We start from the raw sequence: 17098 nt of genomic DNA, 5'->3' as shown, positions 1-17098 counted from the left end.
TTGTAAGAAGAACTAACAAAAAATCTTGTTTTTCCTTTTTTTAAAAAAAAAATTGCCAAAGATCTTTAATAAGTGATTTCCAAACTGATAACTTTTCTGGTGGTGCAATCCTTGTTGAGAATAATATAAGTCTTACCATCCTGATTCAGGTATGATAGACCTTTCTACTGCTTTCTTGGCTTGTTGCGTTCCATTAAGTGCTGATTAGTCAAACTTACCATCCATAAATTTTCACAAATGAGGGAACAGAGGAGTGTGGTAGAGAGGTATTGGCACAGGTGGTTTGGTGGAGGGTGAGTGGGACATGCATATATAGAAGAGAAAAAATATAACCCCAAAATTAAAGTAAAAATAAAAAAATTTTACATGATCCTTATAGGAAAGAACTAACACTCCACTTGGATCTTTTTAGAAGCTAATTTTCTGAATTGCATATTCTCTATACTATCATTCCATTAGAAGATTGCTTAAATGGACTCCTGGGATCCTCACAATTATCACTGAGACATAAAACATTTGTACTTGGCTACACTTACTAAGATATTTATAAGCAAATCGAATCTACTGACATTCTGCCCCCTTTTGTTTGCAAGACTACAGTGAGAAAACATGTGTGCCATAGCTGTTATCCTATCAAAATTTGGCATAACTGGGAAGTTCCTTGTCCTTTCTGAATAATACTTATCACGTACTGAAAATATTCTTTTAATAATCCATTCCAGAATCTTCTAAGAAGCATAATAAGTTCACCAGTGGGTAGCTTATAGCAAGCTTCCATTTATATTTACAGTATCTAACTCAGACTAATTTGGTGGTCTGAAGCATATCTTACAGATATGAAACCTAGGGGAATCCTAATATGCAACTACTTAAAATTATTTCACCGGCTCGTTTGGAACCACAATATGTACTAAATAACTAACAGTGACATCCTAAACTAGTTATCTCAGCATTAAAAACAGACCCCAACACTCGTTATTTCACTATATTGAAGGTGTGCATGTGGGGGGTAATAGCAAGAGTGCAGGGGGGTGGTGAGAAGGGAAAAGAATAGAATAACTAGAATCTATCTGATCGGGCTTTTAAAAAGGTAATGAAAAGTGATACTGAAGTCTGTCATTGGATTTGGGGGACAGTAGCTGGCAACAGTCTAGTTAACGAAATGAGATATTTGAAAATAATACACGTAAAGATTTTCTACAGGGAGAATTGGCAGTGTGCTCTTTACAAAGCTGGACCTAACACCATCAACCCAGTAATTCCGTCCCAATTTAATACATCTTCCAATCCAATTCAACAAAAATTAAAACCGTCTGTTTCACAGGCACCGTTACGTCAATGCTGACAATAATGACTTCTACACATCCTCCTGATAGATAAAAACCTCTCAACTTAATGTCTTGGCTCAAGAATATATTATTTGTATATATACACAATGGACTATTACTCAGCAATCAAAAAAGAAACTAATGCCATTCGCAGCAACATGGATGGAGCTGGAAGGCATCATGCTCAGTGAAATAAGCCAGAAAGAAAAAGAAAAATACCAGATGGTTTCATTTATAGGAGGAATGTAGGGGATCCAAATAAGGGATCAGGAAAAAAAAAGTAATTACAATAAAGTAAAAATCAAAATGAACAGGCAACTATAAACCAGAGACATAGGGTGGGGGGGGCAGAAGGGAGTAGGATAAAACCGTGGGAAGAGCACAAGGGGCTGCGGTGATGTTCACGGTGAACGCGGGGTGGGGATTTCACGGGGACTATAACCAAGATGAAAATTCATACATTGTACAAAAATGGAAAATGATGTAAAATATATAAAATAATTTTTTTAAAAGACAATATCTGATTCAGAAAAAAAAAAAAAAGCTTAAGCTCAGAGTTACTCGGGGAAAGAGGCTTAACAAAAATCAGTCTTAGAAGCCCCGAGTCCAGCGTCCGCGGCTCGCCCTCAGCCGGCAGCTCGCCGGGCTCCTGCAGCGACGGCAGCCGCCGACACAGGCTCCCCTGAGGCGCCCGGAGTGAGCGGGCCGGGCGGGCGCCCGATCCCGGAGCCCAGGCGAGTCACCCGGGCCGCGCCAGGCGGGGGCGACACGGGCGACGCGGCGGGCCGAGGCGCGGGCGACGGCTGAGGGCGGAGGCCACAGGAGGCGCGCTGGCTCCCCGCGGCCGGGCGGCCCGAAGCCCCCAGTCCTCGGCCCCCGCGCAAGCGACGCCGGGAAATGCCCACATCCGGGAAACCTGCGGCGGAGCGGCGGCGGCGACACCGAGTGGAAGGCAAAATGGCGGCGGCGGCCGGGTGCTGAGGGGAGAGCCAGGTCCCCGCGACCCCCGCGACGGGCCGCGCTGGCCCGCGGCAGCCCCCCGGCGTCTCTCCCCGCCCTGCTCTCGGCGAGAGACTTGGGGTCCCCGGGACGGGCTCCGGCAGCCTCAGCGGGCGCCTTCGGCCCGTGGCCGCTGTCCAGGAGCCCCGCTCTCCCCTGCAGGTAGGTCCGGGGCTGGCGTAGCGGGTGGGGCGCACTTTCCCCGCCAGAGCCCGAGTTGGCGGGGCGGTGGCCGCCGGGGCCCACGCCCATCCCCGCTGGCGGGGGTCCAGGGGCTGCGGCGGACGGGCGGCCCGAGCCGGCGAGGTGCGGGCCCGACTTGGCTGGTGGCTCGGACCTGCGCGGAGCCCTGCCCTGGGGAAGCGCGGGTTGGCCGCGCCGGGGGCTGCAGGGAGAGCCGCCGGCCTCGCGGCCTTGGAGGTGCAGCTCAGGCCGGGGAGCGCTGGCCGCGTGGGAGGCCTGGCGTGGACTGTTTCCTTCCCCGCTCCACCCCTCGCCCCAGCACGCCTGGGCCAGCGGCGTGCAGCAAGGGAGAGAAGCGAGAGGTGGTTCTCAAGGAAAATTACAGGGAGAGCTGCGGGTCTTTGCATCCCCGGGGGACCCCATCCTGGACCCCATCCTGGATAGACCCTTGGAGAAATCCTGGGCACTTCTGTTTGCAGTCCACTGTACTGTTAGCTCCGTTCGTAGTTTGAAGAGGTGGGAGGCGTGGAGGGATCTATACGGAGTAAGAGTGTGTATGTAAAGCCAAAATAAAGGAAAGAGAATTAAGAGAACATTGTTTATTGTAAGTTCAAAAAGAACTTAAAGATCAAAGGAGGACTCCGGTGACTTGATTTAACCCCATTCTGTGACTTCGCCAGTTGCAAGTTATTTTATAAGGGAACACAGTTTAATATTTGTCGACCCATATGTTAATGTCGCGTTTAAAATAGCCATCGTCGTGTAGAAGTTACTCATAACTCTAGTCTCAGAATTAGTCTCAAACACACATATACTAAATTACTCTAGTTTGGGAAATGGATTTGAATGTCCGGGATCATGAGGCTTGCCAGGCCTTTATGGATTATTTATTAAAGTTTAAATTTTTATCATATTTCTTCCAAGAGGAAAAAAAGGTAGGACGGTGTAACTGGAATGAATTGTTCACTGCTAAAATATTTACCTGCGTGACTGTTTCAAGGAAAGTAGCTTCTTTAATAAGTTGAGGGATAGGTCAAATGGGCTAGTTGATTCCTGAGGCAGTGCAGGAATTTGATTTAACTGTAAAAGAAGTAGCATTGTCTTCTTCTGAATGTGTGCTACTGCAGGGAAACTAGATCATGGTACTTGCTGTGAAGGGGGAGTTCTTTCTGTGCCTATTGATTGAATATGCTTTGCCACTCCCCAACAATAAGTAAAAAAAAAAAAAATTCTGCTACTTTTAATTTTTTTTTACATGATATCTGTATTTCATTCTTTAAGGCTGAGCTTTTTTAATTTTTGCTTTTCATGCTAGTTCTTGTTATTCTATATCAATACAGCCATGGAACAATTCCAACTCTGGTTACTTTGTTTTCATTATAGGTGTTATATTTAGATTAGTGGGGAAATTCTGTAGACCACAAAAGTTACTTAGCTAGTGAACAATATTTTTACCAGGTGGAAATGGCAATAATTTTTACTTTAGGTAAATTAATTCTTAGACAGTGACTTGAAATTATCATTAGATTAGCAGATTTTTTTTTTATGATGCTACCTAAACTACTAAGACTGTGCTACTAGGAAAGAAAGAGTATTTATTACTGCTGCTGCTGTTTTGCATAACTGCCAAAGCATTGAGACAGGCCATCTTTTTAAGACTGAAATTTTATTATGTAATGCCACCTGTTTTTTTCCCCTAAGATTGGACAAGGTATTAACAGTATTTGTTTGCATTTTCTGACATTTGCCTATTTGATGAAGGTCTGAACTTTCAAAGAAATGGAGGTTTTGTCTGTTCAGCCTAATGATTTTTTTTATTTATTTATACATGCAAGAACTGGGTATGGGCCAGAGGTGCAGGGAATGAGAGGATTCACCAGAGACAGAGTGGGGAGCAGAGCATGCAGACTGACCAAAATACACTGAGTGGAGTAGTGGGTGAGACAGGAGACATCTGCTGTACCATGTGGGTCACCTCCCTGGCCATGTGGGTCACCTCTGTGGCTGGGAATGGAACTCATGCCTCATGCTGAAGTAGGTGCCGTTTGTTTTATAGTGCTGATGCTTAACTCCTTGCCCAGGGAGGCCCCATTCTAACGACTTAAATATCCATTCAAAGAATAAGTGAGTTATGATCCCTGCCCTTAGAAAGTTCAAGATCAGGTATGATGAGAAGAGCCTTGGCTGCTTGTGGTCCAATCCCAATATGACCTTCAGCTGAGACTACATGACCTTAGGCCACTTTACCTCTCTAGATCTATTTCTTCCTGTGAGGAATGATTTTTACACACACACACACACACACACCAGATATAGCGTATATATGTTTATTGTGCCTGGTGTGTGTTAGGATGTATATAGACCTCTCCAAGACAACTCATTCTATAAATCTGACCTAGTAGGAAAAATAAGACAAACTGAAGAACAGGGCAAAAACATTATATTTTATTTGAACCATGCAAAGTACATTTGGCTTTCAGAGGGGAAGGATAACAGCTTACAGTCCAGTGAAATCTTCATGAAGGAAGCATTTGAATGTCACCTTAAAGGCAGGGTATAATTTCTACAAGGAATATGACAGGGGCTCTCCCAATGAAAATAAACAAGATGAGTAAGAACATGAAAATAGACAAGCACAAGGCATGTTAAACTGAACAAATAATTTGGCTGGGTTAGAGGATAAGGTGCATGGGGAAAGTCGGGGTAAGATAGAGAAAAGTGTGTCACACATAACATTTACTGATTTGGACACTTATTCTAAATATTTGGCATGTATTAAACTTACATTTTAAATAATTGCCTACGTTTGAAAATCAAAAAACTGAGGCAGACAAATAACTTGCTGAAATCACACAAATAGAAAGCCGTAGAACTGGGATTTGGCAGTTTGACTCCTGAGCTCTTACTTTTAACCACTAAGTTAAAGAAATCATTGAGGGGTCCGGAGTAGGAAGTGACATGATCAGAGCTGCTTATTAGGAAGATTAATCTAGCACCAGTACAGCATGGATTAAAGAGGTAATACTGTTTTGCTTTGAATAGTTCCTTTAAAAATTCTTGCTACCTGCTATAAGTTTGAATTTTCGTGCATTGTGTTACAAAGATTGCTAAGATTTGATCATTTCGGTGTTGACCATACCTTGTATACCTTTCTAGAAGGCAACCTTACAGTAAGTGGCAGAATTTCATTCTCTTTGACCCAACAGTTCTACTTCTGGGAATTTATCTTAAGGAAAATGCTCAATATTATGTGTGCAAGAATTTTTATTGCATTTTTTCTGAACTAATTTTTATATGTACTAGGAATGTTATATACAAGCTGTGAAACATAAGAAATGAATAAGAGCTTACCATCCATCCTCAGAACCAGTATATTGAAGTTATTATTGTTGGGTTTTTTTTTTTAGGATTTATTTATTTATGTATACAAGAGCTGGGGTGCAGGCCAGAGATGCCAGGAGTGGGGGGGTGGTGAGAGGATACACCAGCGTGGGGAGCAGAACAGGCAGATCTACTGAAATACACTGCTGAGGAGAGCTGCAGGCAAGATAGGAGAGGTCTGCTGGCTATGTGGGCCACCTCCCTGGCCAGGGATCGAACTCGTGCTGTGGATAGCTTGATAGTGCTGAGATTTAACCCCTTGTGCCACCAGGGAAGCCCCGAAGTTATTATTGTTCAAAACATTATGTGTAATAGGAAAAAGGTAACAACCTGAATGCCCATCAAGAGGGGATAGATTATGGTATATATACATGTTGTAATTTAATATATGGATATTAAAAATGATGAAGTTAAATTGTCATAGCTTCTTACTCCTATGACACCATTATATTTAAAGCAAGCCATTTGTTTACTAACAGTTTTTCAGGGGGGAAGAAAAATAAATATATAGTTTTTATTAACTTTCAATAGCATAATTTATCCATTTCTTTTTATACCAATTTTTTCAGTTATGGTAAGTTTGAATCTCAGCCTTATTCACTTTCAAAAAAATAGGGTTTTTCTAAATTACTTTGGGCTTTGGGCAGTTAACACCTTACATCATGATTACTTTGCTGCTTTTCATTGCCTGAACTAATTATCATGAACCTCTTTCTTGTCTTTATGATTGAGCATATAATTTTGAGGCATATTGAAGAATATTACAATTTTGTTTTTTAGTTTTGTTTTTTCCTTTAGTTGTATGAATTACTGCTCGAAATAAAACAGTTTCTTCTGAAGATAACTCAGGTTTTGACAGATGTTTCATGTACTGCTTGTACTTGGTAAGAGTCTCTTACCTTTGAAAATCTTTGATTTTTGCCTAAATTTGGCAGTTGTCTATGCTTTTAATTGCATTGCCTATTTGTGACAGTTGCTGACTATATAATGCTACATCATAGTGGAATCTTTTTAAAGACATTGTGAGCATTAATTAAGGGCTTAGACTTAATCATGTGTGGTGCTGCCAATGAGAATAACACAATTAAGTGACAAGAAAATTTCCCCTTTTATTTATGGTCAAGTTAGCTATGTGCATTGTCTCCCATTTCAGAACTTCTCTGCTTTGGAGCTGGCAAATCTTGTTTAATAATTATTTTTTTTTTAAGATTTATTTATAGATACAAGGACTGGGGTACAGGCCAGAAGTGCAGGGGGTGAGAAGATTCACCAGAGACAGAGCGGGGAACAGAACAGGCAGACTGACTGAAATACACTGCTGAGAGGAGGAGCAGGCGTGACAGGAGGGGTCTGTGACACCATGTGGGATTCTCACTGGCCAGCCAGGATTAAACCCGCACTGCCGAGGCTGCAGACAGCTTCACAGCATGGCTTTCAACCCGCTGCGTCACTGGGGAGGCCCCCCTTTTTAATAATGATATTAAGATATAATCAATTTCAGAAATATTAGAAGGCAGAATAGCATTCATCTCATTCAAGAAAACACTGTACCTGATGTCTTGGAAGGCTGTTCATAGTGTCATGTCATTCTTCTGCTAGCATATTGGACCTTAAGTAGCAATAACTACACTCATTCTTGTGGGCCATGTGTCTTGTGGTCCTGTTGCCATCTGGATCAGATATGGCTTGGTCCAGAGACTTGTGAAGTTATCTGTAAGTGCTTTCTCTGTCCTTGTCTCGGTCCCCCTCACACCTCCACTCTCACTACTGCATACTACAGTAGAAGGTATGGGTGAGGTGGGGGGGAGGGGGTTCTTAATAAGCACTACTAATAGAAGAGGAGAGGAATGGTAAATAGCATAATTGCTGATCTATAATTGTCTTGAATCTCGTTAGGCAGATTTTGGCTGTTGAATAAGCAGCCTTGGAGGTTGAAGACATTCCTTAATAACTGAAGCTTGATTCTGTTATCGGGAAGAACTCTCTTATCCATTGTTCTCTGTTATCTTTGGCCATTCATTATATTCCAAGAACCTCTTGGGAGTTCTTTCTCCATTATCATCCTTGCCTACATATGAAGTATGAACTTCAGGAGAATTTTCCTTCTTTGAAAGTTGCAGATCTTTCTCTAATAAGTTGCTGCTCATAGAATTTGGGGGCCCAGTGGTTTTATATTCTGAGTTGTCAAAGCATTTAAGATTTGAGTTTGAGTGGGTAATTAAAAAATTAACATAACAGGGCCTCCCTGGCTGCACAAGGGGTTAAGCACCACACTATGAAGCAATCCGCAGCTTCTGCAGCACAAGTTTGATCCCCCGATACCCGGCTGGCCAGGGAGCAACCCACATGGTGAAGCAGACCTCTCCTGTCGCACCCACTGCTCCCCTCAGCAGTGTATTTCAGTCAGTCTGCCTATTCTGTTCCCCATTCTGTCTCTGGTGAATCCTCTCACCCACCACCCCGCATCTCTGGCCTGTACCCCATCTCTCGTATGCATAAATAAATAAATCTTGGGCCTCCCCGGTGGCGCAGTGGTTGAGCGCTGGGTTGCGAAGCTGCCCGCGGCCTCTGCAGCGCCAGTTCAATCCCTGGCTGCTCCCCGGCCACCAGAGGAGGGTCCCACATGGCGCGCAGACCTCTCCTGCCGCCCGCTGCTCCCCTCAGCAGTGTACTTCGGTCCTTCTGCCTGCTCTGCTCCCCGCTCTGGCTCTGGTGAATTCTCTCACCCTCCTGCGCTTCTGACTGTGCCCAGTGCATGTATAAATAAATAAAAATAAATCTTTTTTTTTTTTTTTTTAAAAATCTTAAAAAAAAATTAACAGGGGCCTCCCCGGTGGCACAGCGATTGAGTGCTGGGTTGCGAAGCTGTCGCAGCCTCTGCAGCGCTGGTTCAATCCCCAGCTGCTCCCCGGCCACCGGAGGAAGGTCCCACATGGCGCGCAGACCTCTCCTGCCGCCCGCTGCTCCCCTCAGCAGTGTACTTCGGTCCTTCTGCCTGATCTGCTCCCTGCTCTGGCTCTGGTGAATTCTCTCACCCTCCCCGCTTCTGACTGTACCCAGTGCTTGTATAAATAAATGAATAAATCTTAAAAAAAATAACAGAAGACTTTTTTGAAAGTTAGTAAGCTTGTTTTGTGTTTAGTTCTGGTCAGTCTCATGTGTCAGTAACCATAACCAAAGCCCACATGTAATAGCAACCTCATCCAAAGATTTGAGAGTGCCCATTTCTCTTCTCAGTTGGTTATTTGTGGGAAGACCATACACTTGAAGTGATTTTTACCACTAAGTTACTTTAATCAGCTAAGAGGTTTCAGTGGCATCTGTGCCCACAGTGTTTTAACCCATCTCTCCCTGTTTAGGTTCTAGAAGCAAACTGCATTTCCAACACTTACATTTCTTTATTTTTTTTAAAGATTTATTTATTTATACATATAAGAACTGGGGTACGGCAGAGACAGTGGGGAGCAGGACAGGCAGACTGACTGAAATACTCTGCTGAGGGGAACAGCGGGCAGGGCAAGACAGAAGAGGTCTGCTGCGCCATGTGGGTAGCTCCCTGGCTGGGTGTGGGGGGAGAGGTTGGGGGGTGGGAGGGGCATTGAACTCATGCTGCTGAGGTTGCCGGTAACTTCAGTGCTGTGCTTAACCCCTCGTGCCACCACGCAGGCCCCAGATCTTAATTTCTGAACTCTTGCTGTTCCTTTGTGTTTTTGCTTGCAAATCATCTACTTTCCTAACCTTATTATTTCTTTATATTTTGCCAAATAGCCAGTGGTAGCCAACATACACTTCTAGGACTCTCTTTTCCAAGTTCCTTTTAGAACATAAGTAGGCATCTAGACACTAGTATAAGTTATAATGAGCAATAGCTTAGTAATAAATTTTGCTACTTTAAAAAAACATGTTCTTCATTTTTCCAGTACCATAGGCCCTAACTTAAAGCCTTGGTCAATATCAGCCAGCTTCCAACTCAGGACCAAGCAGAGAGTGCCCAATATACCCTCAAAAGTAATCGCATTGGATACCCTGTTTCTAGTTAGTTTGCAACTTCCTCCTTGCAACAGTGTACAGTCAGAGCAGATCTACAGTCTTCTCTTTTTCTCAGTATAAAGTTTTTCCACTCCCCTGCCTGCCCTTTGAGTCTCTGCCAAACCAAGTGATGGTGGCTGACTTTTTCCTATAGCAAACTCTTAATAAATATCCTGTGTTTATGTGGGGTGGTCTTTGTTTATTTCCTCGATAATATTGGACTGGTTTGTGGTAACAGATCTCAAAATAACAATGTTTTAACACCAGAGAGATTCCTATCTTGCTCACAAAGAATTCCTTATTATGAAGATAACATCTCAAAATGCGACCTGCCTTGTCACCTGTCTCAGCTCAGAATTGACTTTGGCCAGAGCTGATCTGGGAAATGAGGGAAGTATGTGAATAGAGTCTCTCCCACAAGGATTTATCAAGAGCAATTTGATAAAGATATGCCACATTTCCTCCACCTGACATTTCAGAAGTTAAGATTCAGGTCACCTTACTATTGAAATGAACATTTTGATGTTTCTCTGGAGAAGCTAATGTTGAAATTTCATTGTTGCATGAGATTAATGGTTCTTTAATTAAAGAAATCCTGTATGCTGTTAGTGTAATTCATATTTGAATAATTTGTATCAGAACCATTCCAACACTCCAGAGCCGCTGTAGTCATTTCCCTTTTCCTTATAAGTTTTAACTTTCTGAATTGGAAAATTTCCAGCATACGCAAAAATAAAAGAAATATAGTACAATGAACTCTCATGTACTCATGGCTCAGCTATAACAGTCTTCAATTATGGCTACCTTTGTCTAGTCCATATTTCCATCCACTTCACCACAAAGCCAAATTATTTTTAAATTCCAGACATCATCTTATGATATTTTAACATGTAGAGGAAGGAGGTAAGCATATACTGATTTTTATTTAAATCTAAAACATTATTACATATGTACCAAAACTTGGTTGTTTCTGTGACCAGTGTATATTTAACTTGGATGTTAGAGACTATCAAAGTATAGTTATAGAACACAGTACCGGAATGAATCTTTCTGACCCAACATTTTGTAAAGTATGTGGTATAGAATATGAGTCTCACAAAGTGCTATGCAGAACAAAAGTTCTTTTGGTCAAGGAAGTCTGGGCAACACTTCCTTCTCTTATAAGTCCGCATTACTACATAAAAGTGTCATTTTTTGTATTGTCCCATTCTGGTTAATATGTTAGAAATTGTAGTATTAATAGCGCTTGCATTATTTTCCTGTGGCTTATGTAAAAAACTCTCAAGCTTAATGACTTTAAGCAACATAAATTTATTCTCTCACAGTTGAAAAGCTAGAATTCCACGATCAGTATTTCAGCCCTAAGATAAAGTGTTTACAAAACCATCCCCTTACGTAGACTCTAGGAGAAAAAGCTTTTCCTAGCCACTTCCAGCTTCTGTTGGCCACTGACATTCGTTGGCTTCTGCATGCACCACCACAGTCTCTGTTTCCATGGTCACATTGCCATATCCTCTTCCAGGTGTATCAGACTCGCTCTGCCTCTCATAAGGAACCTGTAATTGCATTTATGCTCACTTGGAAAATCCATAATAGCTTCCTCATCTCAAAATCTTTTAACATAATGATATCTGCAAATTCCTTTTTCAAATAAGGTAACATTTACAGATTGCAGGGATTAGGAGGTGGGTATTTTGGGGATGCCATTATTCAGCCTACATCAATTCTATAGAGGGAGGTGAATTATAGAGGATTTTACTTAACATAACTATGCAATATTTGAATTTTTCAGCAAGAATGCATCTTTTTATAATTAAAAAAGATAACATTTTTTCCCACCCCCTCCCCTGATTAATTCAACAAATATTTTTTTTTTAATTTTTTTTTTTAAGATTTATTTTCATTTATTTATACAAGCACTGGGTACAATCAGAAGGGTGAGAGAATTCACCAGAGCCAGAGCGGGGAGCAGAGCAGGCAGAAGGACCGAAGTACACTGCTGAGGGGAGCAGCGCGCTGCAGGAGAGGTCTGAACCGGCGCTGCAGAGGCCGCGGGCAGCTTCGCAACACAGTGCTCAACCGCTGCACCACCGGGGAGGCCCTCAACAAATATTTTTATACTGCCTGTTGTCGAGCAGTCCTATGTTAGGGGAATGGACGCATATATAGTATCTTGAAGCAAAACTATGCTTATTTTGTTTTTTTTTCCTTCTTTATCAAGGAGAGTGATCCTTGGTAAAATAATAAAATGATGGTTAACTTGGAGTTGAAATCCCAAATAAGTGAAATATTAAAGAAATTCCTAGGTGCTGTAAAAGGAATGCTTTCCAGATACTGAAAGATCTGACATGTAAGATTACGTAAAAATTGTTTTTTTTAAAGATTTATTTATTTATGCATACAAGAACTAGGGTGTAGGCCAGAGGTGTGGGGGGGTGAGAGGATTCACCAGAGACAGAATGGGGAACAGAACAGGCAGATTGACTGAAATACACTGCTGAGGGGAGCAGTGGTCGAGACAAGAGAGGTCTGCTGCTCCATGTGGGTAGTTCCCTGGCCAGGGGATCAGTCAGTCTGCCTGTTCTGTTACCCGCTCTGTCTCTGGTGAATCCTCTCACCTTCCGCGCATCTGGCCTGTACCCCGGTTCTTGTATAAATAAATAAATCCTTAAAAAAAAGATTATTTATGCATACTGGTTTAAGTCATATGATAACATTGTTACTGAAGCCATGTAATGCCTCAGGAGAGTGTTGGTTTTTTTTTTTTTTTTAAGATTTATTTTATTTATGCATACAAGCTGGGGTACACACCAGAGGTGAGGAGTCAGTTGAGAAGATTCATCAGAGACAGTGGGGAGCAGAAGAAGCAGATCTATTGAGATACACTGCTGAGGGGAGCAGCCGGGGAGACAGGAGAGGTCTGCTGTCCCATGCGGGTCAGCTCCCTGGCTGGCCAGGGATCAAACTGCTGCTGCAGTGGCTGCAGATTGCTTCATAGTGCTGTGCTTACCTTGCGCCACTGGGGAGGCCCAGTGGATAGTTTTTGAGAGGATTAAAAGACCAAGTCCTTATTGCTAATAATTGAGAGAACAGGAACCTGGATAAATTTTTTTCTTTGTTTTTCTATTACAAGTGCTATGTTTTTCTAGCACCTGTCAGACTTTAACAAACTGGAGTGTACCCCAAAGAGCACGACTCCAAATAGGGGACAACTAAAGGGATGTTTAGGAGACGTGTTTATTTCTTTTGTTCAACATTTTTGTTTGTTTTTGAAAAGCACTTGTAGGATTTAATGAACTTTCTTCCATGTGGCTTCAAGCTACCAGAACATAGGTCCAGGACCACCTCTACTGCATGCCTTTAATAGCTTTGGATTTTTTTTTAAGATTTATTTATTTATACAAGAACTGGGGTACAGGCCAGAGGCGCAGGAGGGTGAGAGGATTCACCAGAGACAGAATGGGGAGCAGAACAGGCAGACTGACTGAAGCACACTGCTGAGGGGAGCAGCGGGGGAGACAGGAGAGGTCTGCTGTGCCATGTGGGCTGCTCCCTGGCCGGCCGGGAATTGAACCTGTGCTGCAGAGGCTGTGGACAGCTTCACAGCACTGCACTCAACCTACTGCGCCACCGGGGAGGCCCCCTCTTTGGATCTTTTGCTGAAGACTTTGGCCTTAACCATGGCAGGCTACTTTGGGCATTTTCTCTCCCTCAGAATTTGTAGAAGCCCAATCATACTACCACATCAGTGACAGGAGCAGCTTCAGTTTTGTTTTTGGCAGCATTTGCCTATATCTGCTCACTTACAAGGACTACAGTTTTTCAAGGTTAACAATTGGGCAGAAGCTCTGATACCAACTTTCACAAAGGGGCTTTCCTCACTGAGAATGGTATATGGGCAGCCACGACAAAAAGGTGGAGGCTTCTGAGGAGTTCTGTGAGGAAGTGATTATGGAGGACCAGAATTTACTTATTGAGCGCTATCAATAGTGCTCTGGTATAGGCAGTGGGCTGATGGTGATTAGGAGACAAATAAGGCCCTCTTCTTTTAGGGAGCATTTATTTCAGTGAGGGAAGATAGTTAACACGTAAACAAGATAATTTTAGAGAGAGCTAAGTGTCAAGAAAATTAAAAAGGGTAATTAGGTGACCAGGGAAAGGCACTTTGAGGAGATAATATAGGTCTGAGTCCTAAATGACAAGGAGGTAGCTATCCGTCTGTAGACATCTTTATGTAACATGAGTGGTGGTTACATTTATTGAAAATAGAAATAGGGGGCCTCCCCGATGGCTCGGCGGGTTGAGCACGGTGCTGTGAAGCTGTCTGCAGTCTTTACGACGTGGGTTTGATTCCCAGCCAGCCAGGGAGAGTCCCACATGACGTGGCAGATCTCTCCTGTCTCGCCCATTGTTCCCCTCAGCAGTGCCTTCAGTCCGTCTGCCAATTCTGCTCCCTGCTCTGTCTCTGGTGAATCCTCCCACCCTCCCGCACCTCTGGCCTGTACCCCAGCTCTTGTATAAATAAAATAAATCTTAAAATAAAAAAAAAAAAGAAAATAGAAATAGGGGCCTCCCTGGTAGCCTAGGGGTTAAGTCTCAGCGCTATCACAGCAACTGCCCCAGGGAGCTAACCTACATACAGCGTTTCCACTGCTCCTCCAGCAGTGTATTTCAATAGATGCGACTGCTCTGCTCCCTTTCTGTCTCTGGTGCATCCTCTCAACCCCTGCACCCCTGCCTATACCCCAGTTATTTTATGCAAAAATAAATAAAATCTTCAAAAAGAAAATAGAAATAGGCTCCCAATAGATGATGATTAGCAGTGTTTCACATCCCATTGGTAGCATTTACATACAAACTGTTTTACCCAAACTCTGAACCTCATCTACAAAATAGAGATAATAAACCTACCTCTATTGGGGCTATTAGGATCATTTAATGAGAAAGTGGGCTAAGTTATTTTGCACTCCCCCATAACAGGATCTCAGTAGGCACTAAATAACATTTCATGATATTCTGCATGAGAAACCATTCCTAGCAATTTTGCAGATCACAAATGAAATGGCCTTCTTGAATTAGTGATTTCCCTATCAGTGGGGGACCTTGAGTATATCTTAGATGGCTGTTCTTCCAATATGTTGTAGAAGACATTTATGCATTAGGTAAGGAATGAGACAGGTTATCCTGAGAAGTCCTTTCCCCATCCCATTGTTAATAAGCTGACAGTACTCTTTCTTCTGAAGCTATCTTATACTTGAAGTCTAATTTGTTTTGTTTTGTTTTTTTTTAAAGATTTATTTATTTATGCATACAAGAGCTGGGGCACAGGCCAAAGATGCGGGGGGTGAGAGAATTCACCAGAGACAGAGTGGGGAACAGAACAGGCAGGCTGACTGAAATAGACTGCTGAGGGGAGCAGCGGGCAAGACAGGAGAGGTCTGCCACGCCATGTGGGAATCTCCCTGGCCAGCTGGGAATCGAACCTATGCTGTAGAGGCTGTAGACAGTTTCACAGCGCTGTGCTCAACCCGCTGCGCCACCAGGGAGGCCCTGAAGTCTAATTTGTAAAATCTAAAATTGGAACTACTAGGTGAAGTTGATAATGAGAGGTTGACTGTTGTATAGTTTACTTGGGGATCCCTTGCATTGTTTTTGTACTGTATATACATACTAAATCACTCTTAAAAATTATTTTTTATCATGGTAACCACTACTTGAGGTAATCTTTCACAGAGCAGGAAATAGGCACAAAGAGGCTAAGAAACTTGTCCTAATTGTAATCAATAATGGAGCTAGAACTGTAACCTAGATCTTGAACTAAATCAGTGTGGGTGATCTCTTCACCCCACCAGTACATGGTAATGCTTTATCACTTTATAGCTTTTTTTTTCTTTTATAGGGTTAATTATATTGATTGTTAACATTCCTGGGAACTTCTGTGAAGGATTTTTTCAGTTTTGCTCGAGAAAAAGCCCTGGATCTATCAAGTAACATAAAGAATTTCTTAGTGTGGGTTATATACATATAGATGTTTTCATGAAGAGGAGTGAAAAGCCAGAAGGATATAGACACATGAGGCCTAAGACCTTTCCTGCCAGTAACTACACTGGCAACAGCCGGCAAATGTTGCAAGAAATTCGGGAATCCCTTAGGAATTTATCTAAACCATCCGATGCAGCTAAGGCTGAGCATAATATGAGTAAGATGTCAACTGAAGATCCTCGGCAAGTCAGAAATCCACCCAAATTTGGGACACATCATAAAGCTTTACTAGAAATTCGAAACTCTCTGCTGCCATTTGCAAATGAAACAAGTTCTTCCTCCCGGAATTCTTCAGAAATTAATCCACAGATGTTTCAAGACTTGCAAGCTGCTGGATTTGATGAGGTAAGAACTTTTAAACACAAGGAAAAGCTTTCTTTAATATGCATATGGTGACATACAGTGATCTCATTTCTGAATATTCCCTTTGAGAGAATTTAACTATGTATATAAATTTGTATATTGTTTGAGCAGAGAATGTTATTTACAATTCCATTATTAAAACAAAATAATTATTATCTCTTTAGTTTTCTCTGTGGTTTCTGGGATTTAAAAGGTCACATCATGAAGTAAAAGTGCAATTGAAGAAAGCCACAGGTGAGGGCAGGGTAAGGACATCTGTTCATGTGCATTAGGAGCTCTGGGGAGCTGAGTAACTTACAGAAATGACAGCTCCAAAGATACGTAGTTTACATTTATACTTCAGCGAAAGAAATATAATCAGGGATTTCAGTAAACAAGCATGTTTATATCACTCTTAAACCCAAATCTTAAATTCACAAAACTAAAAATTTACATGCTTTGATCAGTCTCCAAGAATTTCAGTTTAATTCTTTTTTTAAAGATTTATTTATTTATGAACACAAGAGGTGGGGTACAGGCCAGAGATGCAAGAGGGTGAGAGACAGAGTGGGGAACAGAACAGACAGACTGACTGAAGCACAATGCTGAGGGGAGCAGCGGGCGAGTCAGGAGAGGTCTGCTTCGCCATGTGGGTTGCTCTCTGCCTGGCCAGAGATCAAACTCGTGCTGCAGAGGCTGCGGATAGCTTCATAGTGTGGTGGTTAACCCTTTGTGCCACCAGGAAGGCCCGAATTTCAGTTTAATTTTAATGAAATTTCAGTTCATATTAATTT

At 42.4% G+C, this 17098-nt stretch overlaps 1 protein-coding gene across 1 annotated transcript in view; it reads left to right on the top strand.

The window, feature by feature from the left end:
• The first annotated feature begins 2372 nt into the window (after positions 1-2372).
• Positions 2373-17098, top strand: part of LATS1 (large tumor suppressor kinase 1) — a 46736-nt gene continuing 32010 nt past the window's right edge. Inside the window, exons 1-2 of the mRNA XM_037520558.2 lie at positions 2373-2489; positions 15820-16307. Of these exons, the coding sequence (XP_037376455.1) occupies positions 15957-16307 (351 nt within the window). The 5' untranslated portion in view covers positions 2373-2489; positions 15820-15956. The remainder of the gene's footprint in view (positions 2490-15819; positions 16308-17098) is intronic.

The sequence above is a fragment of the Talpa occidentalis genome, unplaced genomic scaffold, assembly GCF_014898055.3.
Source record: "Talpa occidentalis isolate TD23 unplaced genomic scaffold, MPIMG_talOcc4v2.1 talOcc4.2, whole genome shotgun sequence".
NCBI classification, from domain to species: domain Eukaryota; kingdom Metazoa; phylum Chordata; class Mammalia; order Eulipotyphla; family Talpidae; genus Talpa; species Talpa occidentalis.
The sequence above is the reverse complement of the archived record's forward strand: the minus strand, read 5'-3'. Positions and strand labels throughout refer to the sequence as shown.